At 34.6% G+C, this 27,894-nt stretch overlaps 2 protein-coding genes and 2 long non-coding RNA genes across 20 annotated transcripts; 2 read left to right on the forward strand and 2 right to left on the reverse strand.

Annotated features, from left to right (window-relative positions):
* The first annotated feature begins 1,398 nt into the window (after positions 1–1,398).
* Positions 1,399–5,860, forward strand: LOC125577012. Its single transcript, XR_007315328.1, has 3 exons — positions 1,399–2,334; positions 2,424–2,568; positions 2,644–5,860. It is a non-coding gene; the product is annotated as an uncharacterized LOC125577012 (long non-coding RNA).
* A 745-nt stretch (positions 5,861–6,605) lies between these two features.
* LOC106371855 lies at positions 6,606–9,327 on the forward strand. 12 transcript variants are annotated; one of them, XR_007315339.1, is made up of 8 exons: positions 6,606–7,202; positions 7,430–7,505; positions 7,584–7,730; positions 7,991–8,066; positions 8,204–8,410; positions 8,506–8,572; positions 8,676–8,937; positions 9,016–9,327. It is a non-coding gene; the product is annotated as an uncharacterized LOC106371855 (long non-coding RNA). The 12 variants fall into 12 exon arrangements; XR_007315340.1 differs by having other exon boundaries at positions 8,223–8,410; XR_007315334.1 differs by having other exon boundaries at positions 6,606–6,786; positions 6,865–7,202; positions 8,016–8,410.
* A 4,482-nt stretch (positions 9,328–13,809) lies between these two features.
* LOC106371856 lies at positions 13,810–19,604 on the reverse strand. 6 transcript variants are annotated; one of them, XR_007315343.1, is made up of 5 exons: positions 19,216–19,535; positions 18,670–18,794; positions 14,935–18,327; positions 14,306–14,504; positions 13,810–14,215 (listed from the first exon to the last, which is right to left on the reverse strand). XR_007315343.1 is itself a non-coding variant. In XM_048737626.1 (3 exons), the coding sequence occupies exons 2-3, from the start codon at positions 14,474–14,476 to the stop codon at positions 14,147–14,149; spliced, it is 240 nt and encodes a 79-aa protein (XP_048593583.1). In that variant the 5' UTR covers positions 14,477–14,504; positions 14,935–15,105; the 3' UTR covers positions 13,810–14,146. The 6 variants fall into 6 exon arrangements, 3 of the variants coding, with proteins under 3 accessions (XP_048593583.1, XP_048593582.1, XP_048593581.1); XR_007315341.1 differs by having other exon boundaries at positions 14,935–18,349; positions 19,124–19,535; XR_007315342.1 differs by having other exon boundaries at positions 19,124–19,533.
* A 1,062-nt stretch (positions 19,605–20,666) lies between these two features.
* On the reverse strand, positions 20,667–23,326 carry LOC106370478 (protein DETOXIFICATION 19-like). The gene is made up of 7 exons (XM_048737623.1): positions 22,890–23,326; positions 21,981–22,525; positions 21,808–21,894; positions 21,661–21,717; positions 21,335–21,573; positions 21,121–21,239; positions 20,667–21,028 (listed from the first exon to the last, which is right to left on the reverse strand). Exons 1-7 carry the CDS (start codon positions 23,157–23,159, stop codon positions 20,927–20,929), a joined length of 1,419 nt encoding a protein of 472 aa, XP_048593580.1. The 5' UTR covers positions 23,160–23,326; the 3' UTR covers positions 20,667–20,926.
* Positions 23,327–27,894: the final 4,568 nt, after the last annotated feature.

Here is a 27,894-nt window from a genome sequence, read left to right on the forward strand (position 1 = left end):
AAAACTCTCGACAACGTTATTTTAGACGAGAGCGCAAGAGATCCCCAGCTCATCGCATATGTCTTTCCTCCATCAGCAAAAGCGACAGAGCATGGAGAAATCGGCTCAACGTTCGTCAAAAGCGACAATAAACCTGTCATGTGGTGCGAAGCACCTGTGTCGAGAATAACATCACCCAGTTTACTCTTACCAGACAGTCTATCTGCAGCATTGGCTCCAGACTTCTCTTGAATCATTTGTGTAAGGATCTTCCACTGATCAGATGTAAAATCAGGAAATTCCGACGAGTTTGAACTCGTAGCATGAGCCGCACAAGCTCGTCCACGACCACGACCACCACTACGGCCTCCTCTTCCACGACCACCACTACCTTGTCCAAGCCCTGCACCACGTTCTGGAAACCACTCCGGAAAGCCCACTATCTGATAACAATCCCGTTTCTCATGACCAGTTCTTCCACAATGCGAGCACAACAATCTGGGTTTAAGAATTGTGTTCTCTGTTCTGCTCTGCGTCTCGGTTGAACTCAACTGCTGGCCTTTACGAGACACTTCATCAGACTGTGTTTGTCGTGCGACAAACCCGACTGCTTCTTGCTGATCACGTCCACGAGCTGACGCAAGGCGTTGTTCCTCTCTTATTATTTTACTGTAAATCTCGCCAAGAGAGGGAAGAGGATCTTGACCAATAATTGAGGTACAGATTCCTCCAAACCGTGAGTCATCAAGACCCATAACAAACTGGTGAATCTTCTCTTGCTCTCTTTCACCAGCGATGGCAGCAGCAGCTCCACAGGTACATGTGTGAACAGGCTGATACATCTGCAACTCTTCCCACAATGTAGAGAGCCTTCCAAAATAGTCCAACACGGACTGGCCATCCTGCTTACACGAAACGAGCTGCGCCTTTATCTGATGCACTCTCACTGTGTTTCCCACCGAGAAACGTTGCTTCAGATTCTCCCAAAGCTGATGTGCATCTGTGATGTACGTAACTGTGGACTTCACCTTTGGCTCGATGGAAGCCCGGATCCACCCAACAAGCATAGAATTGACTGTCAACCAATTCTCAAGATCTGGACTAGTTTCAGCCGGCTTCACCAAGGTTCCTTTGATAAAACCTAACTTTCGTTTTGCTTGAAAAGCATTCGACATCTCCGAAGACCATTCATTGTAGTTTTCTCCATTCAAACGAACCGACGAGATCACGGCTCCAGGGTTGTCAGCAGCGTATAGCGTATACGGCGAGACCGACACAACTTCATCTTTCTTTGGGTTGGCTTGGGCCAACTCACGATCATCCGACATAGCGAAGCTTGCTCAGAATCTTTGCAAAGATCGATTTGTAACTTCTTCAATCGTATCAATGCTCTGATACCATGTAGGTTTTGATAATCAACCAACTTGTTTTTATTAACATCATACGATCCCATATTTATACAAAGACTAAGGCGGTGAAACATATTTCCTTGCCTTGTCGTATAAGGAAACAATCCTTATCACATATAGGAAAATATACAACCAAATATATGACAATATCTCCACTAGAAAGTATTCTACATTGGCCTTTAGATTATTATATGCGATCATTAGAGAGAATTAGAAGTAGTGGCCTCGATGCAAGCTGTAACGACCCGGTTCATCAAAATCGGTTTGGTTTGGTTTAATTACAATTTTAATTACAACTTAAACCATCCTCTTTACTTCTTGGTCAAATCGTGCAATATATATATCATTGTACGCATCTCCCTTCCTCTCATTTGACCTAGCCGTAATCACCATCGCAGCCATTCTTCATCGTTATCTTCTTCTTCATATTAACCATCTCACGTCATGTTCACGTTCTTCTCTCATCATGTTGACCCAAGGCAGAGCCGGAGATTCCTTACCGCGCCGGAGCCGTCACGTTCATCACAACTAGCCACAGATTTGCACCGCCATGATCCGCTTGCTGCCGTAGTTGTCATAAACCACCGTCAGGATCCAAGCTAGAGAGATCGTGATCTCACACCTGCTTGCTCCACTGTCGCTACTCACCCCCGATCACCAACCGTTACCATCAGATACATGGCTAAGGAGTGGTTTTGCGAGAGGTTTCTAGTACGGTGCAGGGGATTCTAGGGTGTGCGCCATGTCTCTTGGGATAGATCTCGTTTCCAGGAATCTGTAGAAGCAAACAAAATCGAGATCAGAGTTGTGAAGCAAAAGTTATTGCTGTTGTTTCTTGGGCAAGAATAAGCTTAAGCTGTTGCGCTGCAGAGACAGTTCCGACCAGTCTCAGCGTAAAGGTGAAATGGTCAGCCTAATCAAAATATTTCAGTCTGGAATTTTGTCAGTAAGTAGTTAACTCTTTATCTATCATCTCCAAGAAGCGGATTGTCATTCCAAGTTATTTTCTGAGAGTTAAGCTTGTTTTCGTGAGAGGTGTTGGTGCAGTCTACGTTTGCGACCAGTCTGGAGACGAAGCTAATTTGATTAATCAGATGGAGTCCGATCGGAGTAAAACCGGTGGCTACGGATATAGGACATCTAGGGCTACATTCGGACCGGAGGGATTGAAAAGTTAACGGTCAGTTCTTGAGTTATGCATCTGTTTTCTCTTGGGTTCAGTTCTGGCAGAATCATCATACTCATTTATTTTCAGACTTTCGGAGTTGCTGTGATAGAGCCATCAAGGGCTATTCTGTGCTTCTCAGGTTCTTTAGAACCTGTGGCAAAGGTGAGGGTCTACTCCCTAAATCCCATACCAGTATAGAATTCTCTCTATCGTAGTTTAGATTTCGAATCATGATCCGTCTGTTTGAATTGAGTCTGTTTGAAGTACAATCAAACTATAATTCTCAATTCAATAACACCTCCTATAAGTGTTTTAGAAGGGTTTATCAATAAGAAATTAAAAAAGACTTTAAAATCAATAAATCTGACTGGATAAAAATAACTTACGAAGGCTTAGGATTTTCTTAAAGCCTTTAAACTTCAAGGCTTTTGAAACCATATTACCAATTACAAAAAGTATCTTTTATGTTTCAATTTCCGCCATTACGATCTTCTTCTTCTTCCACCTTCACCAGTCTCGCTTAGACACCCTCTTCTATTGATTGCTCTTTGGCAATGAATGATTCCTGCTACTCTGTTTAGATCCAGTTATTAATATCTACCCACCATCTCTTGAACATTGTGGTTTATCTCGGTTGTCCATGTATCTTGGAAGGTAAAGGGCAATGCAATACGTTTCATAACAGAACATAGAGTCTCAAGGGAAAACTTTCGCACAGTCTTTTGATGATCTCCTAATTGGTCTTCATTGAACTTAATACTCCTTCTCGCTACCGGCACAACACTACAACAGCTCTGTGGGATGAGAGAATCTCTTGTCATACGTCTAAGCATAAGAGGCTACATGAAGCATCAGATTTTCCCTCGATCTATCCAAAGAAAGCCATTTCATTGCTCTTTACTTAATCTCCAGCTTATGATTCTCAACTAAAATTATTAAATCAACTCAATGACGAAGTGCATTATGAAAGGATGCAATTATAAATCATTATTTAGATAATGGATATGTTTATAAACCGATGGTTTATATGGTTTAAGTGTTCTATACGGTTAAGGGTTACTTAATTTATAACATAAAAAGTAGATGTTAATTTAAAATGCTTCCGCTGCATTTTAATAATAGGTAATACATGTTATGAAATATTAACACAATCTTTTAAAAAAAATTATGTTATGAAAAATTAACATAATATTAAAAGAAATATACCTATTAGTGTTTTAATGTTTGTATAGTTTATAACATGTTAGTCACCAAAGTGGCCTTGTTATTTACTTATAAATATTAAAAGATAATAGTAGGATAATTGATCATGATCTAAGAGATGCTAAAAACGACATTAAAGCTTTAGTGATCAATTATTTTATTTTATATGTTCAAGGAGATCACCCAAAGGTGGATCATTGAATATAGTTAATAATAAGAAAAGGATTAATCACTTTTTACTATAGTTGATAGTAAGTATATACAAAGATAGGATACTATTTGACTTGAGTTTCAAGTGATTAATCATTAAAGTATATTTTAGCATCACTGATAATGTTTGTGTTTAAGTATTGCCCAAAGATTGCTTAAATACACTTGAAAGTTCAAGTTTACATTTTTCCACTCATATCCCAGTTGAATTTGAAAGGTGATACAAAATAATTTATACCGTGAGGCCACTTTTGCTTAAAAGTATACCAAAGTGGTCTCATATCGTCTGCGGTATACATTTTTACTCATATCCAGTTTTCCATCGCATTTTGTTCACTGATGACATCCTCCTAATGTGTCAAGCCTCAATGGAGGAAAGCTCTGAGCTAAAAACCATCTTAGGAAACTACGAGGCAGCCTCTAGACAAACCATTAACTTCTCAAAATCTTCAATTAACGTTGGCTCATTGGTTAACGAAGATAAGAAAGAAGAGAACAAAGGCATTTTGCGTGTCGAGACTGAAGGTGACGAAAGTATGTATATCTCAATATTCCAAAGATCTTTAGTGGTTTCAAAATCAAACTCCTTAACTTTATAAAAGAAAGAAGAGAACAAAGACATTTGCAAAACTCTGCCACTTCTTATGAAGGGGTCTCTGGAGCATTGGCTGTTAAAGAAAGGCTAAAATTTCATTGCATCAATCTGGACACAACCTGTGATGTTTGTGGGCATCACTCCGAAACTAATATGTCATGTCTTTTTTTGTCTCTTAGCACAAAACATATGGGACTCCTTAGGCTCCATTACCACCAGTGGGGTTCTCGCAAAACTCGGTCTTCCTAATTAACTTTCATCATCTACTGAAGACTAGCAAGAGAAAAAACACCGACTACAGGTTACGAAGAACCTTCCCATGGGTCCTTTGGCATCTCTGGAAAGCCAAAACCACTCTTCTCTTTGAAAAAGCTCAAACCTCACCTTTAGATATTTTGAGCAAAGCCAGGAAGGATGCAAACTTGTGGATTCAGGTTAACTACCAAGAAACACCCTCTATTAACCATGATGCCGTTACACCCTCTACTAACCCTGCTGTCGTGAGACCCTCTACTCATACCTCTGTTTGGCATAAACCAAGACAAGGAGACCTGAAATGTAATGTTGCTTCCTTCTGGATACTATACAATCACCATGGAGAAACATTACTCAATAGTAGAAGAACTTGCACCAAACTAGGCTATGAAGTGCATGTTGCACTCCTCAACCTCCACTGGGCCATTAAAAGCATGATGCACCTCCATTTTCACCGAATTATCATAGAGTTTTCCTTGACTGCTCTGAGAGACGTTCTATCCTCACCTGAATTTTACCCTCAGTACCACAACCTCTTTGATGATCTTCAGTACATGCTTAAGTGTATTGATTATTAGTGCTTTTGCCACGTGTCTCCTTCAGAAAACCAAGTTTCTGAAAGTATTGCATGGTCGGTGATACTGATAAGAGATAATATATCTATTGTACGTGGCAAAATGGTCCGTTGTGGGCCTGTGGCTCACCACAATCCTTAAGGACAATGCCATGGATATGCTCTAAGACGGCCATGGACTTGTGTTTCTATCCCTCATTGGGGTCTCTTACCATTTATTTTCTATTTTCACTAATGCTTTCTAGTTTTCAGAGTGGTTTTATTTTTCTTTTATAGAGCTCTGTTTTACTTCCTCCTTTATAACTTCAACATCAATATATTGAATATCAAACCGGTGTTTAAAAAAAATAACTAAGTTACAGTTGTAAACTTTACCATTTGACTCAGGGTATGACTGGTTTCTCCGCTACCACCCGCAAAAAAAACTTTTGCGGTTGATAGTGGTTGTTGGCGTTTCGCAACAATCACTCAGACCGGCTCTAAACCGCTTCAAACCGCTTTTTTACCTCATAAATTCAAAAGTTGGTTCGAGCTAACGTTTGGGCGGTTGCAGGAGGATAATTTTTTTTTAAAAAAAGAATATAAATATAAAAATAAAAACATTCAATAAAAAATTTAAATTAGAATTATAAAATACTAAAATATATCTATTATATTTTAATTAATATTAAAAAATTTAACAATAATTTTTTTCTATAATTATTATAAATGTAAATGTAATATTTTTAATTTATTATTTAACCACTTCTGCATTTGGTAGTTAACCAGTCATAAGTACCGCACAAACACACCAATTTCTAGCCGCATAAACAGTCGTACTAATCTTTTAAAACTGTTAGAAACCACAACCACGCGCAATCGCAACCGCTACGTTTGAACCAGTCAGACCATCTATAATGTTTATGATAAACAAAGATGAAAAATAAAAAAATCCATAATCATTAACTTCAATATTCTATATAAGTTAAAGATTCAAAAAAAAAAATCATTTTGGAAATTCAAATGTAATTTTTTTAGAATTTTTTTTAAATTAAGAAATTTGAATAAAATATGGAAGATAACTTGTTCATTTCTATATTTAATATATATATGAAAATTATTATACAGCCCAAATTGGCAAATTAGGTTAGTTTAGACATTTTATAAGTAAGTGTAGTTTTCCTAAATATATATCTATATTATAATAGGAGAGTTTTGAGCCTCTCCTAAAGGTGTCCACGTGGACATATGTTTAAGTTTGTGGGGTACATGTTTGGTTTGTTCATTCATTTTTTTTTTCCGACTTCGGATCTCCGCCTCGGTTCAATCATTTTGGTATATTCGGTATCATCGTAGTTCGTCTCTTCCATCCGCGCCGTTTCCTCTAATCTTTCACTGCAAAGACAATGGATTCGTCTCTAAACTCTTAGCCTTGTCTATTGTTCAACGTATTTCTCTTTATGTGTCCAATAAATGTTATTGTTTAATGCAGCCTCCTCCACATCTCCAACACTCTTAGCTAAACCATCTTCTCAATTTCCCTTCTCCGACTCAATCAAATCAATCACGACCCTCGCGATCCTTGCCGGTCCTTTGCTTCTTCTTTTTTTGTGTCGATTCGCGACCGTCCTGCTGGTTATCTCAACATGCCGTTGACGGTGGTTGCGGCCGGTTTATCCAAGTGGCTAGATATCTACAGTGTACTGATGGTTAGAGTTTTGCTGAATTGGTTCCCCAACATTCCTTGGGATCGCCAGGCTTTGTCTGCCATTAGAGATCTCTGTGATCCTTATCTCAATATCGTCAGGAACATTATCCCTTCCGTCTTTGGTACGCTTAGCCTTTTACTTGCTTTTTATGCTTTGGGTTCCATTCTCAACAATAGCAGATGATTAATTGTTCAAGTTATCACTACGCTTATGGATCTTTGGTCTTTTATGAACTCTTAAATTAATTGACCCGCAAGTCCACCAATGACTCTAATTTTCCATTGCTTTCCACCATTACACCCTTATTGTAATAAGTTTTTAATACTCACATGTTGCATCAATGTTTAGTGGTCTCCTAACCCCCCAGCTGAGAGAACCCAATCTGTCATGGTGGACACTACTGTTAACCCAAAAATATTTGGAGGTAAGTTTATATTTAAACTTAAAAACCATGTTGACAAACGTTTTAGTTAATGCAAAATATTTGGAGCAACCTATGCAGCTGGACTGGCCGTTTGATTCTGGAAGGAAGAAGACATATTTGAGTCAGGAGAGAGGTCAAAGAACTCCAAAGTATTCAGACCGGTTATGGAAGAAAGTGGAGTCGTGGTGCAAAGCGGTGGAGAGAACATTCGATCGAATCTTAGAGGTAATATAGATCTCAACATTAAACAACTGACCTTCCGTATGTTAATTCCTTCTTTTAATATTTGGAATTAGTACTGTGACTATAGGATTTTCAAAACGTTTTTGATTGAAATTTCTCTGTGATATTCAGGCCACAATTGAATGTTTGAGAAATTTAAATGGGGAATTGGTTGTGAATAGGTTTATTTTGGTTGATTAATTGATAACAATATTTCAAAAATTTAGTATAAGTGAGATCATCTGCAATGTTTTATCAATCAGTGCTGATCTGTCTGTGTGATAGTAGACGCGTGGCTAAAGAGGAGCGGAAAAAAATGGGGACTAAGGCCGATGAAAGGTTTCCATTTCTCAAACATCAATATTATACAAGTTTTCTTTATATCCTTGGTCTCAGCAAGATTATGCTTCCCTTTATTGGGCTGTGTTTTAAAAGCTGTCATAAGTTGCACTAACTGATAGTAAATCATTGGTGAGATGGAAAAAAATATTACAGGAAATGCTTTGGGGGTTAACAACAGCTGGCATGGTGGCCTATTTTGAGGTGCTGGTAGTGGTTGTGGCGGGGGTGGGGTGATAGACGTCGTGGGAGCGTCAGCAATGTATGTGGCTTTATGCATGTGGTCGCTTTGTCAAGACTGATGACTTCAGACTGATTATTTTGCAAGAAGGTTTATATCAAAGGTATTTTTCGATGTTGAATCTTGCCTGATAGAATTAGCTATTTAGCCTTTATCTTAACATGTTTACCTTTTTCTTGCACTTGATGGTTATATAAGTTGCTATAAAAAACCTCCCATGCCGTTCTTCACTTTATTCGGGATAGAGGATGCAGAAAATTATGTTGTAAGTTTCTGATGCTGGTTCCAGTCTCCTTCATTGACGATTTGTGATCTATTTGATTATAAAGCTGTAGCCATTGCTAATTAATCTATTGTTTTCTGAACAGGTTGTTGCTTTCAATGAACTCAAAGTATTCGCTCGAGTTAGATCCATCACCAACCAATATAAACATACAATTTTTCTTTATATTTTTTCCTTTCAGTTGTTCAACATAGTACCTGAATTATGTGATATCTATTGGATTTGCAGATCAGGTTTTTCGTTCAGGACTAAATATATGCTAACAATTCACGTCCTCCAGATCCAGGTTCCGTGGATAGTGCCATTTTGTGGTCTTCGACAGAGAGACGATGAAACTCATCAAAAAGGTACGTTTTTCTTTCATAGTTCAGATGATTGTATATAATTGTTTATTCTGAAGTCCCACAAACCCCAACCTAATTCAGATGAGTAGCGGTGAGGAAATGGAGCTACCAAGATGTCTTGAGGAGCTAGCTGGCAATGAATATGTTTTTCATCTACGTTGACTCCTTACAATTTCACTCCAAATCACCGTACGTTCACTGTATCATCAATCAGTGAAGACGTTTTTACATTTCAATCCCACTTAGCTTTCATTTCATTTCAATTGTCTATTCAACATGTTTCCTCTATTTCAAACTTTGGTTGTCTCTATGATTTGCTGTAAATTATTTCAATCACCGTACGTTCACTATGACTTTATATAATAAAGGAAGCGTGAACGTGTCTTTAGTTAATTACCAATGTCCCCAACTTTATAGATCAGTAAAGTTTAACGTCAATAATGCATAAACGTGAGTCATGTAAACAAGATTTTTTTACTCTCTCTGACTTAAGAAATCTTCTCTATTAAAATAGAAGTATCATTTTATTTTTTTTTTTTTTTTTTTTTTTTTTTTTTTTAGAAGTATCATTTTTATCTACCATAAAAAAAATCATAGCAGCTTTATAATTAGGTCCATTTCATTAATTATATTTATTTAATTATGTACATTAATCTATTAAATATATAAAGATATTAATAATAAATCAATTTTAACTGTAAATTTAAATTTTATCTTTAGTTATAACAAAATATTGAGAAAAAATCTAACAAAATCTTTTTAAAATTTAAATATTTTATTTAAATGAATACCATTGATTAATTTCGTAATTAATAATATATACTATTATACATTAATTTAAATAAGATTTTATTATAAAACAAAATAAAATAAAAGTGTATGCTATTTTTCAAATTTTATAATTATATTCTATATCATTTTTATTAAAAGAAATACCATAAAAAATTCATACTAGGCCTATTTCATCAATTACATCTATTTGATTATTTAAGTTAATATATTTAATATATAACATTTCTAACAAATCTTATAAATTATATATATATATTAATAAATAAATTTTAGGGCAATTGTCAATAATAGCACCTTTTGAAGTTTATATCTCAAAAATAGCACTAGAAGGAGAAAGTCACAAAAATGACATTCATTAAAGGGTAAAATATCTCTAATATCCTTGGTTTAAAATTAAATAAATAAATAAAAATAAATAAAATGAATTTTTTTTTGAGAAAAAGACTAAGATAGCACTAAACCAAGTTTTTGTTCCCAAAGTAGCACTCAAGGCTCAAATTCACAAAAATAGGTTTCGTTAAAGAGGTAAATATACACTTATACCCCTTGGGTTAATTAATCCAAACCGAGTTAAGGGGTGGGGTTTTGGAATTAGGTTTTAAAATTTTATAAAAAATAAATACTAAAATAAAATAAAAAATTTAAAAACTTTTTCAAAAAGTATTTTTAAATTATAAAAAGAAAATTTGAAAAAAAAATTAAAAAAAATTCGAAAAAAAAAGTTTCAAAAAAAAATTTATAAAAATTTCGAATCTGAAAACATATAATCTGAAACTATAAAAAAATTCTTTTTTTCATTTTTTTAATTTTATTTTTTTATTTTTGTTTATTTATTTAATTTTAAATCAAGGGTATTAGGGATATTTTACCCTTTAATGAATGTCATTTTTGTGACTTTCTCCTTCTAGTGCTATTTTTGAGACATAAACTTCAAAAGGTGCTATTATTGACAATTGCCCTTTTTTTTTATAGATTCAGATTATATGTTTTCAGATTCGAAATTTTTATAATTTTTTTTGAATTTTTTTTTTTCAAAATTGTTTTTATTTTTTTTTCAAATTTTCTTTTTATAATTAAAAAATACTTTTTGAAACTGTTTTTAAAATTTTTATTTTTTATTTTAGTATTTATTTTTTATAAAATTTTAAACCCTAATTCCAAAACCCCACCCCTTAACTCTAAACCCTAAGGTTTGGATTAATTAACCCAAGGGGTATAAGTGTATATTTACCACTTTAATGAAACATATTTTTGTGACTTTGAGCTTTGAGTGCTACTTTGGGAACAAAAACTTGGTTTGGTGCTATTCTAGTCTTTTTCTCTAAATTTTACTGTAAATTTAAATTTTATTTTTATTCATAACAAAATATGTTGGAAAAATCTAACAAAATCTTAATAAAATTTTAAAATATTTTTAAATTAATGCAGTGATTGATTTCATAATTGATAATACAGTATTATTATAATCTATTTACTTATAAAATCCCATAATATACTAAAATAAATAATATAGAAATATAAATTATGCTAAGAAAATATCAGTTCTATAGTAACTAAATAAAATTTGAAAATGTGTTGTATTCAGTCTGTAAAAATTAAAAAAAAAATGAAGGAGATTCTCAATTTGTTTATTTCATACTATGAATTTATTTTACCAAGCTCGAATATATATTAATATATAATAACAATTAATAATAAAGTAAAATGTATAAAACAAATCATTATACATTATTAATATCGAATAAGAAACTTAACCAATAACATTATAGATTTACACAATATATAATACTAAAATATAAATTATATCTTTGAAAGTTTTGCGATAGTATCTGTCATATATTTATAAAATGAAAATCTACCCGCACGGATATGCGGGTGAAAAATCTAGTGAAGATTACAGCCTAAAAAAGAAAGACATTTAAAATAAAGACATGTAAACCTTTTCTATTTTAAAATTTTATAGTAGATGTAATTTCACTTGCAAACTCCGCAATATTTAAAATAGCAGTCCCTCGCACCCAAAAAACCACAAAAACAATAAACTAACTGTAACATATATAAAACCACAAACATTTTTTTTCAAATAAATTCAGAGAAACAGCAAACATATAATCATACCTTCGAGATAAGTCATTTGAACACTAAAAGTAAAAAATTCATAAACTCACCACAACGTAACCAGTTCTAGCCACACAAAGCGATCAAAGGTTTACCAAAAAAAACACCACAAAACACATGATATACAATTCTACTCACATCCACTGCACAGTTTCAATAACTTCACAAACTACAACAACTCTTTGGCAACTTACGGTAAAGAAAAAAAAGTCAGTCATAATACTGCTAATGTATATATCATATATATTTACGTCTATTTAATAGTTCAAAAACTAAAACGAGGATAAATGAAAACCATCAACAGTTCTATTTATACGTAATCACAAATATTTTAACGCCAAGCATTCAAAATAGTGCATATAATTTCCTTTAAAACCCATAAATATTAAGTTACAAAAACAGTAAGACAATTATTTGGTAGTCACACAAACTATTTTAAAATTATTTCTATAGGTCTTTGTTTTCCTAAAATCTGGTTTCTACGACAATTTACAAATTACTAAAAAAACACATATATAACCAGTGGCGGACCCACTTAAGAGGATGGGGTTGCATATGACATTCCTTAAATTTGGATAAATATATGTTTTGTATGAATTACTATGTAAATATCAACAGCTCTGTTGGTTGAAGTCCCTCTGTGACACCCCTAAACCCAGTTTCAAATCCCACAATTGACACCATTAATTTTTTTACATGGTTTGACCCAGGTAAAATTTAATCTTGGGTCCGCCACTGTATATAACTACCAAGATAAGAATAGTATACAATATTTCAAAATATACCAAACTTCGACTATTCACCTGCTAAAGGATCAGTCATAAACAAAAGATAACATACAAATTTACAACTACTCTTTACCACACCAAAAACGTATGAAATAACAAATATTCACATGCAAAACACCACTTCAAAGGACACCATCTTCGCATCCATGATAAATCACACTTCCATCAACGAGGATACGCACCTAGTGATTAAAATGGTACGGTTTTAAAATTGTATTCTCGTTTAAAGTACTTTTGAATTTTTTTCGCTTCAGTTTTTCAATAACACGTGTGTCTTATTTACAAAAGGAAACAATTTCACTGAAATTATATGATGATGTAATTATTATTTAGTGTCAAAAAAATAGCTGAAAAGATATATACTAAAATTTTAGATTCGATAAGTTAAAAATATCAATAACGACAAAATTGTGTTCCTCTCCTTAAATCGCTCTGGTGTTCCTATAAGTAGTTCAGATTCTTTGTCAACACAATTCAATCTAGCGAAAATTTATCTAAAAACAAAAATCCTAATCAATAGTACAATAATCATTTAAATATTAATAGAGAGTAGAAGAAAAAATCGTGCAAACTAAAATGGAAAAAGTAAATTTCTTTGCAATAATCTTCATGGTGTTGTTGGTCGTGACAAGGGTTTCTGCGGAAGAGCCACCGGTGAAAGTGACGGCCAATGAGGTGACTCTTGCGGCGGAGGCGGCAGCATCGAGTTTCAAAAGCAGCGCCGGAGAGGCTGCTCAAGGGGCCAGAACATGGGCCGATTGGGCTACGAGCAAATTCAGGTAACATTCGTCTTATTTCCTTCTTCTGTTATTCTTTAACGTTAAAAAATTTGGGAGAAAAACCAATCTTTCCGACTCCGTTTATAATTTCAAAATTCGTCTCGTTAACACAAAGATTTAAAGAACATGGGTCAATCAGTGCACCATTCGTTACCATTTAGCGTTTATCATTAACCATATTTATCTTCTGTTTTTGTAAGGAATGCTGGCGTAAATTTTGAAAAAGCACCCGATTCAGAGTGAAACGTATGGAAGTCGAGTCTCAAGTAAACATCTACCTTCAAGAATATGCATAAATGTTTATCAAGAAAAATATGTAAATTGAGCAAGCAACAATATAGTTGCATTCTCTTGTATCTTATTGTATAAGAAAACTTTCCATTAAAGCTTACACGTAATTATCAATAAAATTTGATAATATTATGTAAAACCAATACAAAACTTAAAACTCATGGTTTGATTCATAGATGTAGTTTATGTTTCTAGAGAACACTAATACTCATGGACCTCTCTGACTTGACACGGAAGACATGTTTATTGCAAAACCAAGGAAACCAAATCCTTTCTCCTTAGGTGAACAATATGTCCAAAGTTTCTTCTTCTTCTAAATGCCAACAACTTATAAATATGGAATACCCAAAAAAGCACAGGGAGACAAACTTAGAAATCAATAAGATCATTATAACTACCATTTGACCCATCAGTCTATGGATAGAACAAGCTCCATATGCCACATCACTTTCTTCCGCGGGTTAGCCTCTGCAAATGGTAATTGATGTTTCCCCACGACTTGGACTTCTCCGCCTACAAAGCAAAAGAGTTTCAAGTAAACAAAAAGTTCACCAGCAAAGGCAGAAGAAGACAAAAGTAAACACGCAAAAAAAAGTTATTTACATGTCCGTTCATACAAACGCTCAGGAGGTTCTTCTGTTTCTCGCAGTTATCATCTTTGCATTTGTTGAGAGCCATGCAGTTGAGGAACGTCACCATCTCCTTCATACATGGTTTCGCTATACCACCGAGCTTTTTCGGGTTTATGTACAAATTTCCAGCCTTTCTCCCCATGGCTCACTCAAGTATAAAGAAACACCAACTGAGGAACCAGAAGTCAGAAAAAAAAAAACAGGAATCAATACTAACTCGCAGAGGAGAGGACCAAACAAACATTCCGACAAAGCTTCCTTCAACTGAACTTATCCTAAAATATTCACTTTTTTATACCATTGAGAAAAGTTCTAATCACATTTATGAAGTTAAGAACATTCTAATCATACAAATCCATCAGAAGCAGCATCTAAATTACATAAATGAATAATACTGTATGGCCCTTGTGATTCAACCAATGCAGATGAAATATACAAACCCAAGGACCCTAAGCTAGAAATCAAATAAAAATAACTTGGATTCGAGCAGCATCTAGAAACGGTGTCAGATCCGAGAAGAACGAATCAGATCAAAACTAAAAATCGAAAGATTGAAACAACGACACATTTTGAGAGAGGATTGGAGCCGAAACAACTTACAGTGTTGGTAGAAGCGGAATAAAGGATTGAGTTCTGAGGGAGACGCTGGAGAAATGGCGAAGGATCGCAGGTGAGGAAAAGATGCTGAGAAAAAAAAAATAGAAAACCCTATGGTTATTTCAGGTAGCCCATGGACTCTTTCCCACCATGACCCGGCCCAGTGTTGACTTTACCCATTGAATAGCGGATACTTGAACCGAACCAAAATTTAATTATTTGGTAAAGCAGTTATCTTGTGGATCGTGCCGCTGTCTATGTCCATTTGTTTCTACTTTATGTTTTTTTCTTTTTTTTTTTTCCGTAAACTCATTCTCTAAACATTATTTAAATTTTGATTTACATATGTCATGGTTCATTTTAACAAAAATTGACAAGGCTTCAATTTAACTGTTACACGTATAATTCTTTTTTTTAATAAAATTTATATTTTTGACAAAAAAGTTTTAAATATGATAATGAATTAATGACTGATAAACATATATCACCATTAAAGTATCATTTCTTAACAAATAATTATTTTTGACAAAAATTTTAAATATATTAATAAATAATAACTCATATATCTTCATTGAAACTTTATATATCACATTAATTATAAACAAAATAATTATAAATATAATTTTGAGTAACTCTTTTTTAAAGAAGAGTTTACACTTTAAGATTTTTTTCAAGAGATAATAGGGTCAATATATTCCAATCGCTAGAAAATTAAAAAAGTACCCAAAAACAAAAAGAACTTGTTGGGCCCGTACCTTTTTGCGTCCCCCTTTCCAAAAATGTCCTTATCGCCTCGAGACGTGCGGCGAGTAGGTGAAAAGTTGCGAGTCGGCGTGATCTTCAGAAGTGCAAACAAAAGATACTATTCTGATATAGCTTTCCGGCTGACATCTTTTCGAGCGACCGGTTTCTTTAGGTTACTCTGTCAAGTACAAACGGATCGAAACAAAAGCCCCTGGAAACATCTGTGGATCGTAAAAATGGGGGGGGGGGGAATTACAGGTTATCCGAATTTTTTTTGGGATTTTGGTAGTGTATTTAATGGAGGTCTGGGAAAACATAAATGTAAAGCATAATCGATAGAGAGAGAAAGAAACATGTTAGAGTGAGATTGCTCTAGTGGCGAAGATCCTTTTACAGTAGTCGTTATCCCTTTGTGTTCGAGGTATGTCTCTAATATTTTTTAGATTTGACTTTCTGCATTAAATTTCTTAACTGCAAACAAGTTTGATACTACGAAATAGGTGTTTTGGTCCATTGACATTTATTTTGACTGTCATAACTATCACAGTATTTTAATTCCAGTGACAAGCATCTCAAATGTCACATTCCCCCACGGATATTTCAGAAAAATTTTCCAACTTGCGTATCATCTCCACATGCTCAGGGATAATCCGAGGAAAGTGTGATGTCGGGATTAAAACACAAGAGGTAAAAGTCAGACACACATACTTCAAACGCATCTCTCTGTCTTTTATTTTCTTCTTCTGTAGCATTTCGATGGCCGTGTCGACTAAGCAGAACTTGAGAGATCCAATTAGTTCCCTCCAGTAAAGCTTTTCCTTAATGGGGTGCTTCTTCTGTTTGCAGTTTATCTTCGGAATCTTGCTGCAATTGAGGCTGGTGACTTGTGCGAACTCGTGCATTGACATCCTGAGCGGCTTTCCAGAGAAGAGAAACCAAGTCTTGTACTTTTTTCACGTGGAGGATTCGGACAATCACGAACTGGCCGAAACTTCCTGAAAATGAAGGATTCTCTGCTAGTGAAATGATCTTCCCAAACATCGTCTGCTGCAGGAAATGAACCTCTTCTGGCTCGAGCGCATCTAATATAGATTCAATTCTCTTCGGTTTGTGGTAAGTGTTTACTCTATCTCCGGATGGTTCTTCACCAGCTACAAACATCCGTTCATGCAGTATTGTTTGCTCCATAGTGTCGCTCGGAGATAAAGAAAGCGTCTTGTTTCTCTAAAGAAATAAAAGTAGGTCTGGAGAAATGAAGATGCAAAAATTGGAAAAGAGTGCTATTTCAAAAGGATCCCTTACACGTAAATGTAAAAGCTGACTTTTCATTTACCCTTTTCGTCATTAAAGTAAAAATATTAGAAATAATCTAGAGAAGCCTCGAAACCTTAAGTGACATGCCGTGTAATAGTGTGTTCTACTAATAGGATCTGACACCAAGGCGGTGAAGACTAAAAGATAAGCGTGTTAGGATGTAGGGGCGAAATGGTATTAAAATAAAATAGATCAATAGGGTGGCATTTGGCAAATTTCGAATATTTCCGTGTATATACATCATAATTTCTCTTTTTTCAAACTGGTTCTCATTTCTAAGAGGAAAAGAAAAGGATTATTTTTATGATGTACTAGATATATATATAGATATGGTTCTGTAAGTTGCACATCTGTTATTTGTTATATTAGTTTTAAAAATTACTATCAAATAGATTTTAAAATTTTATTTTTATTAGGATTTTATAAAATAAAAATATTAAAAAAATCTTTTTGTTTAGGATTTAAAAAAATGGAAAATTACTATCAAATTTTCTTTTACAGTTTTTAAGGGATTTTAGAAAAGTAAATTACTATCACATAATCTTTTGCAATTATATTTTTTTAGAATTTTAGAAAAAAAAATTACTATCAAATACTTATTTCCAATTAATATTAAATAATTTTACAATTTTACAATTTGATAATTTATTTTTGTTAATATCAAGATTATTTTAGGCTATACTTTTTAAAAAAAAATATCATTTCTCTTTTAGTTAGGATTTAAAAGGGAAAATTTCTAATTTTTATTAAGATTTTAAAGCAGAAAATTATTATCATATAATTGTATGTTTTTATTGTCACATGTAACAATTTTTTATTAATATATCTCACGATCATGTTAATTAAAAGCTTCGAAAAACAAAATTTTAATTATCCTCGATAAAAGAAAATCCGTGAGATCTACAAATTCCGATGACTTGAGAAACAGAGGCTAAGAGCATGTCCATTGGTTAGAACCCTTGATGGGTTCTAACCATTAGTTTAATTATTAAGTGTGTACTTTATGAAGTTAAGAACCCTTGTTAATATAATTACTTTTGTGAAGGTCCAATGGGAGAACCCCTTTGAGGTTCTTAAAAACAATTTTTTTTTTAAAGTTTAGTTATCAAATTTAAATGTTATAGAAACAGAGATAAGCAAAGGTCAATCAAACAACATTTTGATCGTAGGTGCTGCAACATTCAAATGTTCATGGCCTATGTTTCACAAACACTAATAATCAAGCACAATGTTTCGTTTTGACAACAAAGTTCCAGAGACAGAGACTGGATCAGATTGTTGTTCATTTGTGTCACAGGCTACTGTCTTTTTAGTTGTCACATGTGTGTCTTGGCTCCACTTGCAAAAGCAAGAGACGAGTCTGAGTGAATATACACACAATACACACAACACACAGAAGCAATATACACACTATAAGCTATTGCAAACACACAAGAGACACAAGAAATATACACACTGTAAGCTATGATCACGTAACCTATGTTCTGTCTCATTAAACACAATACACAATCATTAAAAGCTTGATCTTAAATAGAAACTCAAGCAACTTATATGTGGGCATGTTAATAGATTTCGCAAGTCCCGTGGGTGTGTGAATCAATTACAGCTAACGAGCTATTCATAATCCAACACAAGTCTCTCTTTTCCTTTTATTTACATACACAATGTCATCAAGCTTACCTCCATAGTATCTGAATCCAGCATCTTGCGCTGCCGTAGAGAAGGTGAAAGATAGAGACCTTGTTAACAGTGGGTACAAGTTCTTGAAGCGCCATGATCCTTTCAGCTATCCTTTCCCTACGTAGCTGCAGCAAAGTTAAAAAGCTTTCAGCTTTAACCTCTCCATAAAAATAAAACACACAATGATAAGCAAAAGAGAATCTCAAGTAAAAGTGGACCCTTTCTGTTGGTTAAGCGAAACATAACAGATCAAAGCTTATGCATGCAACAAGTTGACCAACATCGTCATTACATGGAGATGGAGGTTCTAAATGTCAAATTCCTATATCTGTTTCCTTACTTTTTTACTTGTTTAAATTGATTCAAGGGTTTTATTAGAATCAAACACTAATTGTCTGAGAAAGCAAAGGAGACAAAGGTCATAAGAGAGAAAACAGAGCATTGAGAGCCAAACCTGTTGTGGTGAAGCTGGTCCAAGAAAGATGGGAGCTTTATACGAGCTAACAACATCCTCAATCATGTCAAGAAGAGCAAAAGAAGACGAACCTCGATCATGTCGATGAAGCGGATGACGTTGGGGTGACTGATCTTCCTCGAGATGAAAATCCCCGACGTCGCAATTTCCATGGCGATCTCCTTGATAGCAACCACGTTTCATCTACACCACCGAAAATGATCCCCACCCGATTTGTTGTCCCCATCGATTTCTCAGACCAGAAAAAAAACAAAGAACGAAGACGAAGAGAAGACGAAGAAGAAGAGAGAGAAGGCAAAAAAGAGAAAATCCAATAATAAAACGACACGTATGGGGTTTCTAACAACTCTACTTCCTCTTAGTTTTTTTTTTGGTGAATACTCTACTTCCTCTTAGTTAGACAGCGGTTCTCTCTGATTTTAGCATTTTTGATTTATTTTTTTTGCTTTTTCACTTTAGAACCCCTCCTTGGAACCACCAATGGAGGTGGTCTAAGAGGCTAAATTACATAAAACTAATCTGAGACACACGTGTTTCAAAAAAAAAAAAAAAAAATCTGAGACACACGTAATAGAATGTTGACTGAAGAATGATCTTGACTTGGGATCATAGAAAATTAAACAGAGGCTAAATTACTTATTTTCACATATGTAAACAACTTTCAAACTTTACGTTTCAAATTTACACTACGTCATTACCTATGGTTTGATCTGAAACAAATTCAAACTATATATTTTGAATTAAAAAAAAAAAATAGGAAGCCGAAAGAGAAAGAAAAAGATAACAATTAGAATTCTTCCAGAGGAGACCGGAGAAAAACTAGAAGCCTATTGAAAGACGATAAAAGAATCGGGTTGTGTGAAATTAAATTGACATTATGCCCTATCACCATTTACGATCAATCGAAATTCAATACTTCTTATCCAAGCCGTATTTAATGATATACTCCTTTCATTCCATGAATATAATAGTTTTGAGATTTTTATTTGTTTCACAAATATAATACTCTCTGTGTTTGTAAAAATTAATGTTTTCGAATTTTCATACTTTTTAATGTATTGTTTTTTGTAATTTTATATTTTTTATATTTTTAAATCAATAAATTTAAAAAATGCAATTAATGTTTTTGAATTTTACAATTTTTATTATTAATTGACAAAAATTACATTGTAAATATAAATATGTATTTTTTTGAAATAATTTTTTTTTTTAGAATATGAATTTTTAGGAATGGAATGAGTAGTTTAATGTGTGTTTAATATAATTCAATAGCTTCGCCTTCCACACACCTTACAACATGTTTTGTTGTTCTTCAGTCTACATTTGGTCCATTGGATGTATATTTTTTTAAATGTTCTTAATACTATTTCCTTGTTACAAACATATGATGATTCATCTTTTCATTGATTCTATCATGTCTTTTTGGACACGATCTTCCCATCCTCAAATCATAATTTCTTTATTTTGAATTTCCATAGCTAACACGTGAGATATATATATGCTTTACTTGTTTGAGAAGAAATCAATAAAAGGTTGATGTCTAAGATAAGCATACTATGCATACAGTGGTGCTAGAATGTTCGAGCCACAATCCCATTTTGAGAAGAGTAACCAGATTTTCTCTCTAGGTACCAAATACCAATAAACATAGATAGATTTGAAAAAAAATAAGAAGCAATTAACATAATATTTTTTTTGTCGGCACAATGGCATTATCATCTTCACGTATATAACAATCCAAACTATTCTTTAAATGTGCCTCTGTAGAAAATTGAACTTATTTCAGACCGAAGAATTCAGCTTTGTCCACTTCCGGAAAATTGTCATAAGTAAGAGAGATGAGGATTGGCTAAATAACCCACATATCAAACCAATCCACAAACCCTGTTTTCACCAAAATAATAGCTCCAAAATAAACACAAAACCATAAATTTTTCTTTATCATCAATCAATTCATAAGAGAGTAATGCAGTTACCTTGGCATATAACTTCAACTTGAAACCACAGAAGGCTGCAATAGGCATTCCAATGAAGTAGAATGTTCCTAGATTTACAACCGTGACTACCCTTTGCCATCCGCATCCTCTGGCCACTCCTGTAAGCAATAAAAAGGGAGGTTTCTTTTTGCCTTCGATTCATCGAGAAAGAAAGAGGCTTTCTTGGATCTTTTATTGGGCCCTCTTTTATTACCTGATAGAACACCTTGGATCGAATCAAGAGTTATAGAGGCAGCAAGGAAGAATCTCAATGATGCAAACTCATCTTTAATTAAAGGACTATTGCTGAATAACCCAACCCAACCATCATGACCTACAAATAAAGTAACCACTACGCCAAGAGCAAGAACTAACGACAACTTGGTGGTAACAGAAGTCGCCTTCTTTGCACCTTTTACATTTCCTGCTCCAAGTTCGTTCGACACACGAGTACTGCAGCATTTTTAAGTTTTACATTTTCGAAACAATATATTAACGAGAGGAAAATACATAATTTTCATGACTCATGAGATTACTAACCTTGCAGCTGCGCTAAGTCCATATGTTAACATGTAGCTAATTGCTTCCGTGTTGACGCTGAATTAATTTAATATTTACGCAGCAATATGCTACTTTTGTTAGAGTGAAACAGAACATTAATAAACTAAATAGTAATATAAAACTTACCATATAGCTACCAGAGAGGTGGCTATTTCCGGGTTCGGCATCAGTCCTGCCAAGACCACAAGGATCTCGAACGCCCAATATTCCAAGCTGTTGCAATAACATAGTCTCTTTAGATTTAAGAAGCATATATATGGAATGATAGGCAGATGACAATAATTATTGATCCGACCTACCACACCATAGCAGCAGAAGGGAGACTTAATGTCAAGTTTGTTACTACATAACGTATTGATTCCAGTGAAAATCCGGTCCATGTATCCTTAAACTTGTCGGAACAGATCACATAAGTCCCAAGAGGAAGGAAAGCTATCCACAATGAAATAGATGTAGCTATTGGAGCACCAATGAACCCAAGGCTAGTTAAATAAACCAGAACATAGGATATGCCGATATTAATCACCAAGGGAACAAATGAGAAGACAACTAATGGAGTAACGACTGATTGTGTTTGGCAAAATCTCAGTATGTTTTGTAAGAATCCGTAAGCGAGTAACCCGGGAGCTTGGTATTTCATATATATTGCAGCTTGTTTTGAGATGTTAGGATCTTGTCTGATAAGTCCGAAAACTGATTCTGTGAAGAACCACAAGACGGAGATGAAGATGGTGAAGACTAATGAGACTATGCAAGATGATTGTAGATGAATCCCTAACATTCTGTAGCTTTTTGCACCAAAGCCTTGTCCACATAATGTCTCCAGTGCTCCACTTAAACCAACCTGAAAAATAAAGGACATTAACCTTTTTTTTTTTAACACTGAGGACATTAACTTCTATTTTAAATAATCCACATGTATTAAATCACCATTAGTGATTTCTTTCGTACAAAATCCGTCCACATGTCACTTTAAACGTCTTAAATAACAAGAAAATTGGGTTATTAGTTTGTTTTCACATCACTTACGACGATTAATATGTTTTATTAAAATTACCATAAACAACTAAACAAGAAAGAAATATTTGTAAATTCGAATAACTAATCCTGCATAAATGGATGAAGTGGGTTCTAGTCATTTATGCAGCTAATTAAATATCAATACCAAATGTTAAATAAGGAGCTTGAGATGAAGAGCGGAATGGTACCATGAACGCAAAACCGGTGACGGTTGTCCAAGAATTGGCGAGGGTTGCAGCGGCAAGCTCGAGCTGGCCGAGGTGAGAAGCGAACATCACAGAGGTTAAAGGGATACAATAGAAGAAAAGATTTGTGAATATCATTGGAAGAGAGTAAACGATTTGAGCCTTTGATTCTTCCACGTCGATCAATTTTTGAACCCAAGAGAAGCTTATGCTTCCTCTATCATTTACATTATCATCCAACAACGGAGAGCTTGATATGATGGGATCAGCCATTGGAACTTCTTGGTGAAAGACTTTGCTTAATTTAGTTGCTGAGAAAACTTGAAAATGTGTAGAAGAAAGCTATAATTTGTAAAGGGGAAGATTTGAATTAAATAAGGAGGGTAAGTAGCAACACGTTATTAAATATAGTTGGCACAAAGACAGGCAAACATTATCTATTCCATTTATTGTCACTCAATGATTAAACTGTAAACTATTTCATTCAAAAAAAAAGATTAAACTGTAAACTATAAGTGTTTTTTTTTTGGCTTTTCTCTCATTTTCTCCCAAAACCCTAAAAGACCACAGTTAGTAGGTGAAAGCATTGTATCATAATGTTTAAGGTTTAAAGATTTTTACATCCAGGTCTAGAGTTCAAATCTTAGGCTATGCAATTTTTAGATCTAGAGTTCGAATCTTAAACTATGCAATTTATTGCAGATTGTACATTATAAGAGATCCAAGTTTCAATTTCCGGAGAAAGCGATTTATTAAACAATTATGTAGGTTGCTGAAGAAAAGCTTACAAGAAATTTTCAACGTGGTACAAGTATAATAGGTTTAGGTTTTTGTTTTTTTTTTTCTATTTAAGGATTTTTAATGTTTTCTTTTATTTTAATTACTTTAATTATTTATCATATATTAATATTTAACCATTGTTTTGTAATTGTAATTTCGAAATTATAATTGAAATTAAGGGTATTATAGTCTTTTTAAAAATAATTAGCCTAATGGAACATACAATATATGAGATTAGTCGAATAAGACATAGTTACCATTTTTTTTTTTTTTTTGCAGCAAACGGCTATTCTATTACTCAAGCTTGAGGTGGTCTGGGAAGCCAGACCGGAATAGAACAACCAATAAAACATAAGGGTCTATGAAAAGAACGTGCATTCCTAGCTAACGAATCTGCAAATTCATTTTGCGTCCTTGGAAAGTAGCTGATCTTGAAGTCTGAAAAACACAACCGAAGAGTTTGAATTGTTTCCAGTTCAGTTGAGAATTTGGGCCAGGCTTGTGGCTGTTCTATCATTGCAATCAGATCCTTGCAGTCCGTCCCAAACCTCTGACAGCTCGAGTGTTGTAGCATGCTCTCCATTGCCCACTGTAGTGCTTCCAGTTCCGAATGTAAAGCTGTTTGCCTCCTCCTCAGATTTCTTGACCCCATGAGTTGAATCTTACTCATGGTATCCTTCCAAACCCAGCTATAGAGGTCCATGAACCATCCACCATACAAATATTACCCAAGCTTAAGGCTTGTGTTTTTTCAGTAGTTTGTACCTGTGTCGGAACCGGCACAGAGTCTCGCGCATTATACCAAGCTTGGCACTCACTCTCTGCATACCTGACTAGTTCCAAAGGGTCCCTGTCTATGCCTCTAAACAACTTATCATTCCTAGCTTTCCAGATGTACCAAATTATCCAAGGATAGAGATCTCTATCATCTTCTGGCTCCAAAATACTATTCTTTCTCCAGAAAAGATAGTCCATGTTAGCATAAATACTTGATACATGGAAGATTTGAGAGCTCGACGGTGTTACTGATAGCTCCCATGCTTGTAAGGCAGGTGGACACTCAAAGATAGCATGAGTAACGGTCTCTTCTGGCATTCCACATCTTGGACAATAGTTATCACAACGCATATTACGACGTACCAAATTCCTTGTTACTGCTACCTGTTCTGATATTAGTTGCCATATAAGATGACATATCTTTTGTGGCGCATTCACCTTCCAAGAAAAGGCTTAAAATTTTGTAATGCTGGGTTGTAGAACTTCTATTTCCTCCTCTTTTCTCATCAAGTTTGTAGCAACCCAATATCCTGACTTAACAGTATATTGTCCGTTCTTTGTGTGACTCCAGCAAACAGTATCTTGTCGATGGGTAGGGCTTATGGCCAAACTCAGAATCATCGGAATATCCTCTTGAGCTACATATTGTTCCAGCAAACTGACATCCCACTCCTTTGAAGCAGGATTGATAAGACTGCTTACGGTCATCTTCGGGTTTACTGTTGGGGCCCTGGCATGAGCCGGTCTTGCTGGGGTCAAAGGGATCCAAGGATCCCCCCCCCCCCACATTAATTTCATACCCTGAATGCACTTTGCTTCTGATGCCCAGAAGTAAAAGCTTCCTCGCGGCAATAATGCTCGTCCATACATACGATGGGGTATCTGCTGTACCAACTCGCAGCGGCGAACTCAGACGGTAATATCTTCCCCGAAGAACTCTCGCTACTAGTGAATCCGGGAATTGAACGAAACGCCAAAGCTGTTTAGCTATAAGCGCTAGGTTAAATTCATGGATCTTACGGAAACCAATTCCTCCTTCCTCCCGAGGTGCACACATTTTTTCCCATTTTGCCCAATGGATTCCTCTTTTCGGAGGATTCGAACTCCACTAGAATTGTGCAATGGCACTTGCTAAATTCTCACATATCTCTAAAGGAAGCAGAAAGCTGGACATGACATAAGTCGGCAGAGCTAGCAGTATCGATTTAATCAAAACCTTTTTTCCTCCCTTAGATAACCATCTACCTGTCCAGCCATTCACTCTGTGTAGGAGCTTCTCCTTTAAGAAAGCGAATAATTTACACTTTGATCCACTGATATCCTCTGGGATTCCTAAGTAGGATCCCATCCCGTCTTCATTTTGTATACTAGGAGTATCCTTGATCTGCTGTCTATCATTCGCTGGAATCCTTTTACCAAAGAGTAATGAGGATTTGTCAAAATTAATACGTTGACCTGATGCTTTCTCATATTTCCTGACTACTTTCATAACTTCTTCACATTCACGGGGCTCCGCCTTACAGAAGAAAAGGCTATCATCAGCAAAGAGAAGGTGAGATACCGAGGGGCTAGCGCGAGCTACTCGCATCTCCGTTATCTTCCCTTGATTCTCTGCTTGATTAAGAAGGCTAAGGAGCGCTTCCGTGCATAGAATAAATATGAAAGAAGACAAAGGATCTCCTTGTCGTAGTCCTCTCCCAGGGACAATGTTTCCCCTTGGTTCCCCATTTATGAGAACTCTATACTTGACCGAGGTGATACAACGCATAATCCAGTCAATCCATATTTTTGAAAAACCCATCTTTCTCATGACTGCCTCAATGAATGACCATTTCATTCTATCATATGCTTTACTCATATCAGTCTTTATAGCCATTCGTTTAACCCGTCCTCCCGGCTTAGTTCTCAGGGTATGAAACATCTCCTGAGCTATCATGATATTATCCGTAATTTGTCTACCAGCAACGAAGGCTGACTGAGTCTCTGATATCCGTTGTGGAAGAACCTTCTTCAATCTTTGGCATAAGACCTTAGATATTATCTTGTAGCTGACGTTGCATAGACTGATAGGTCTAAACATTGTCATCTCATTCGGCTTCGTCGTCTTAGGAATTAAACAAATGTTTGTGTCATTCAGACCCTGTGTCATTGTTCCCTCGAAAAGAAACTGATTAACCATACGAGTTAAATCATCTTTGACAATATCCCAAAATTTCTGATAGAAGAGAGCTGTCATTCCATCCGGTCCTGGTGCTTTCTCTGAATGCATACCTTATCTTAGCATCAATAGTGTGACTATAACCTCTTTCTATATATCATATATTTCTGAATTTTTTTTTATATACAATATTTTGTAGAACACTATTGTCGATATGTTTTGTGTCTAATTTAAAAATTCTGAATTCATGCAGTTGTTGTGACTCTTTGATAGTGAACCGTACAATTGTCCATGAGAGACCATCTTGCATCTGTTGATGTGAGACTTGTTTTATGAATAAGAATCTGTTGATTATTGATCTTGGTTAGGATTTTTTTGCTTCAGTAATCATGTTGTCTAGGCTAGTTATTAGTTAAATTTTTACATTGCAAATTTATTTTTGATGATTTAAATTCCTTAATAACATGACTGGAACATCTATTTTGAGATCAAGTTCTTGATTTGGAATCTCTGAAAAAATTAACATATTTAAAAATCTGTGGGATATGGAATATACTGATTTATAACTTCTTCTTTGTCGTTACCAATACTATTAGAACTTACATGTTCCTTTTGCTCACCGTCTAAGCAATTTAACATACAGTTATCCATTTTACCAACCGTTTCATTCCTTATTCTTTGGTGTAAGCATTGATTTTTCGATGAGATAATTCTTGTATTCAAAAGTAAATTTGGAAATCTTGATATATAGACATTGTAATGCATTCAAAATGAGCTGCATTCTTTTGGAAGAGCAATTTGTTGTCTATCTAAGAAGGTAAATCATGTGAACATCAGTTTAGATGTGTTTAGATGTGAAAGGACATGCAGAAAAACTCACCTAAATAGAAAAGTCGATTATTCATAATAAATTGACATTAACTTAACTACAACAATATAACCAATTTATATTGTAGATAAAAACAAACACATATAAGCATAATAGTCACATTAACTTTTGTACAGCAGCATAACTGCATAACATCTATTTGACTATATGTACAAACGCCAAAGTATAATTATGGCAATAACTAACGTACATCATCATTACAATTATGACAAAAAAAAATCAACGTCAGTTTAAGAAGAAAAAAAACATGTGAAGATCAGGAAACCTAGTTATTTCAATCATATTTTACAATGCTAAAAAAAAATCATAGTTTACAATTATTTTTTTCTTTAGGATTTTAGAAAAGGGAAATTAATATAAATAAGTTATTTTATAAATATTTTTTTGTTTAGGATTTGCAAAAA

This window comes from Brassica napus, chromosome A8 (assembly GCF_020379485.1).
Source record: "Brassica napus cultivar Da-Ae chromosome A8, Da-Ae, whole genome shotgun sequence".
Taxonomy (NCBI): domain Eukaryota; kingdom Viridiplantae; phylum Streptophyta; class Magnoliopsida; order Brassicales; family Brassicaceae; genus Brassica; species Brassica napus.

Coding starts and splice junctions, on each gene's coding strand:
- LOC106370478 (XM_048737623.1), bottom strand. CDS start 23,159: ATGGCTGATCCCATCATATCAAGCTCTCCGTTGTTGGATGATAATGTA. Junction 21,718..21,807: donor ACCTCTCTGGTAGCTATATG/GTAAGTTTTATA, acceptor AAATTAATTCAG/CGTCAACACGGAAGCAATTA. Junction 21,574..21,660: donor GGACTTAGCGCAGCTGCAAG/GTTAGTAATCTC, acceptor AAAATGCTGCAG/TACTCGTGTGTCGAACGAAC.
- LOC106371856 (XM_048737624.1), bottom strand. CDS start 19,327: ATGAAACGTGGTTGCTATCAAGGAGATCGCCATGGAAATTGCGACGTC. Junction 18,795..19,123: donor GACCAGCTTCACCACAACAG/GTTTGGCTCTCA, acceptor ACTTTGCTGCAG/CTACGTAGGGAAAGGATAGC.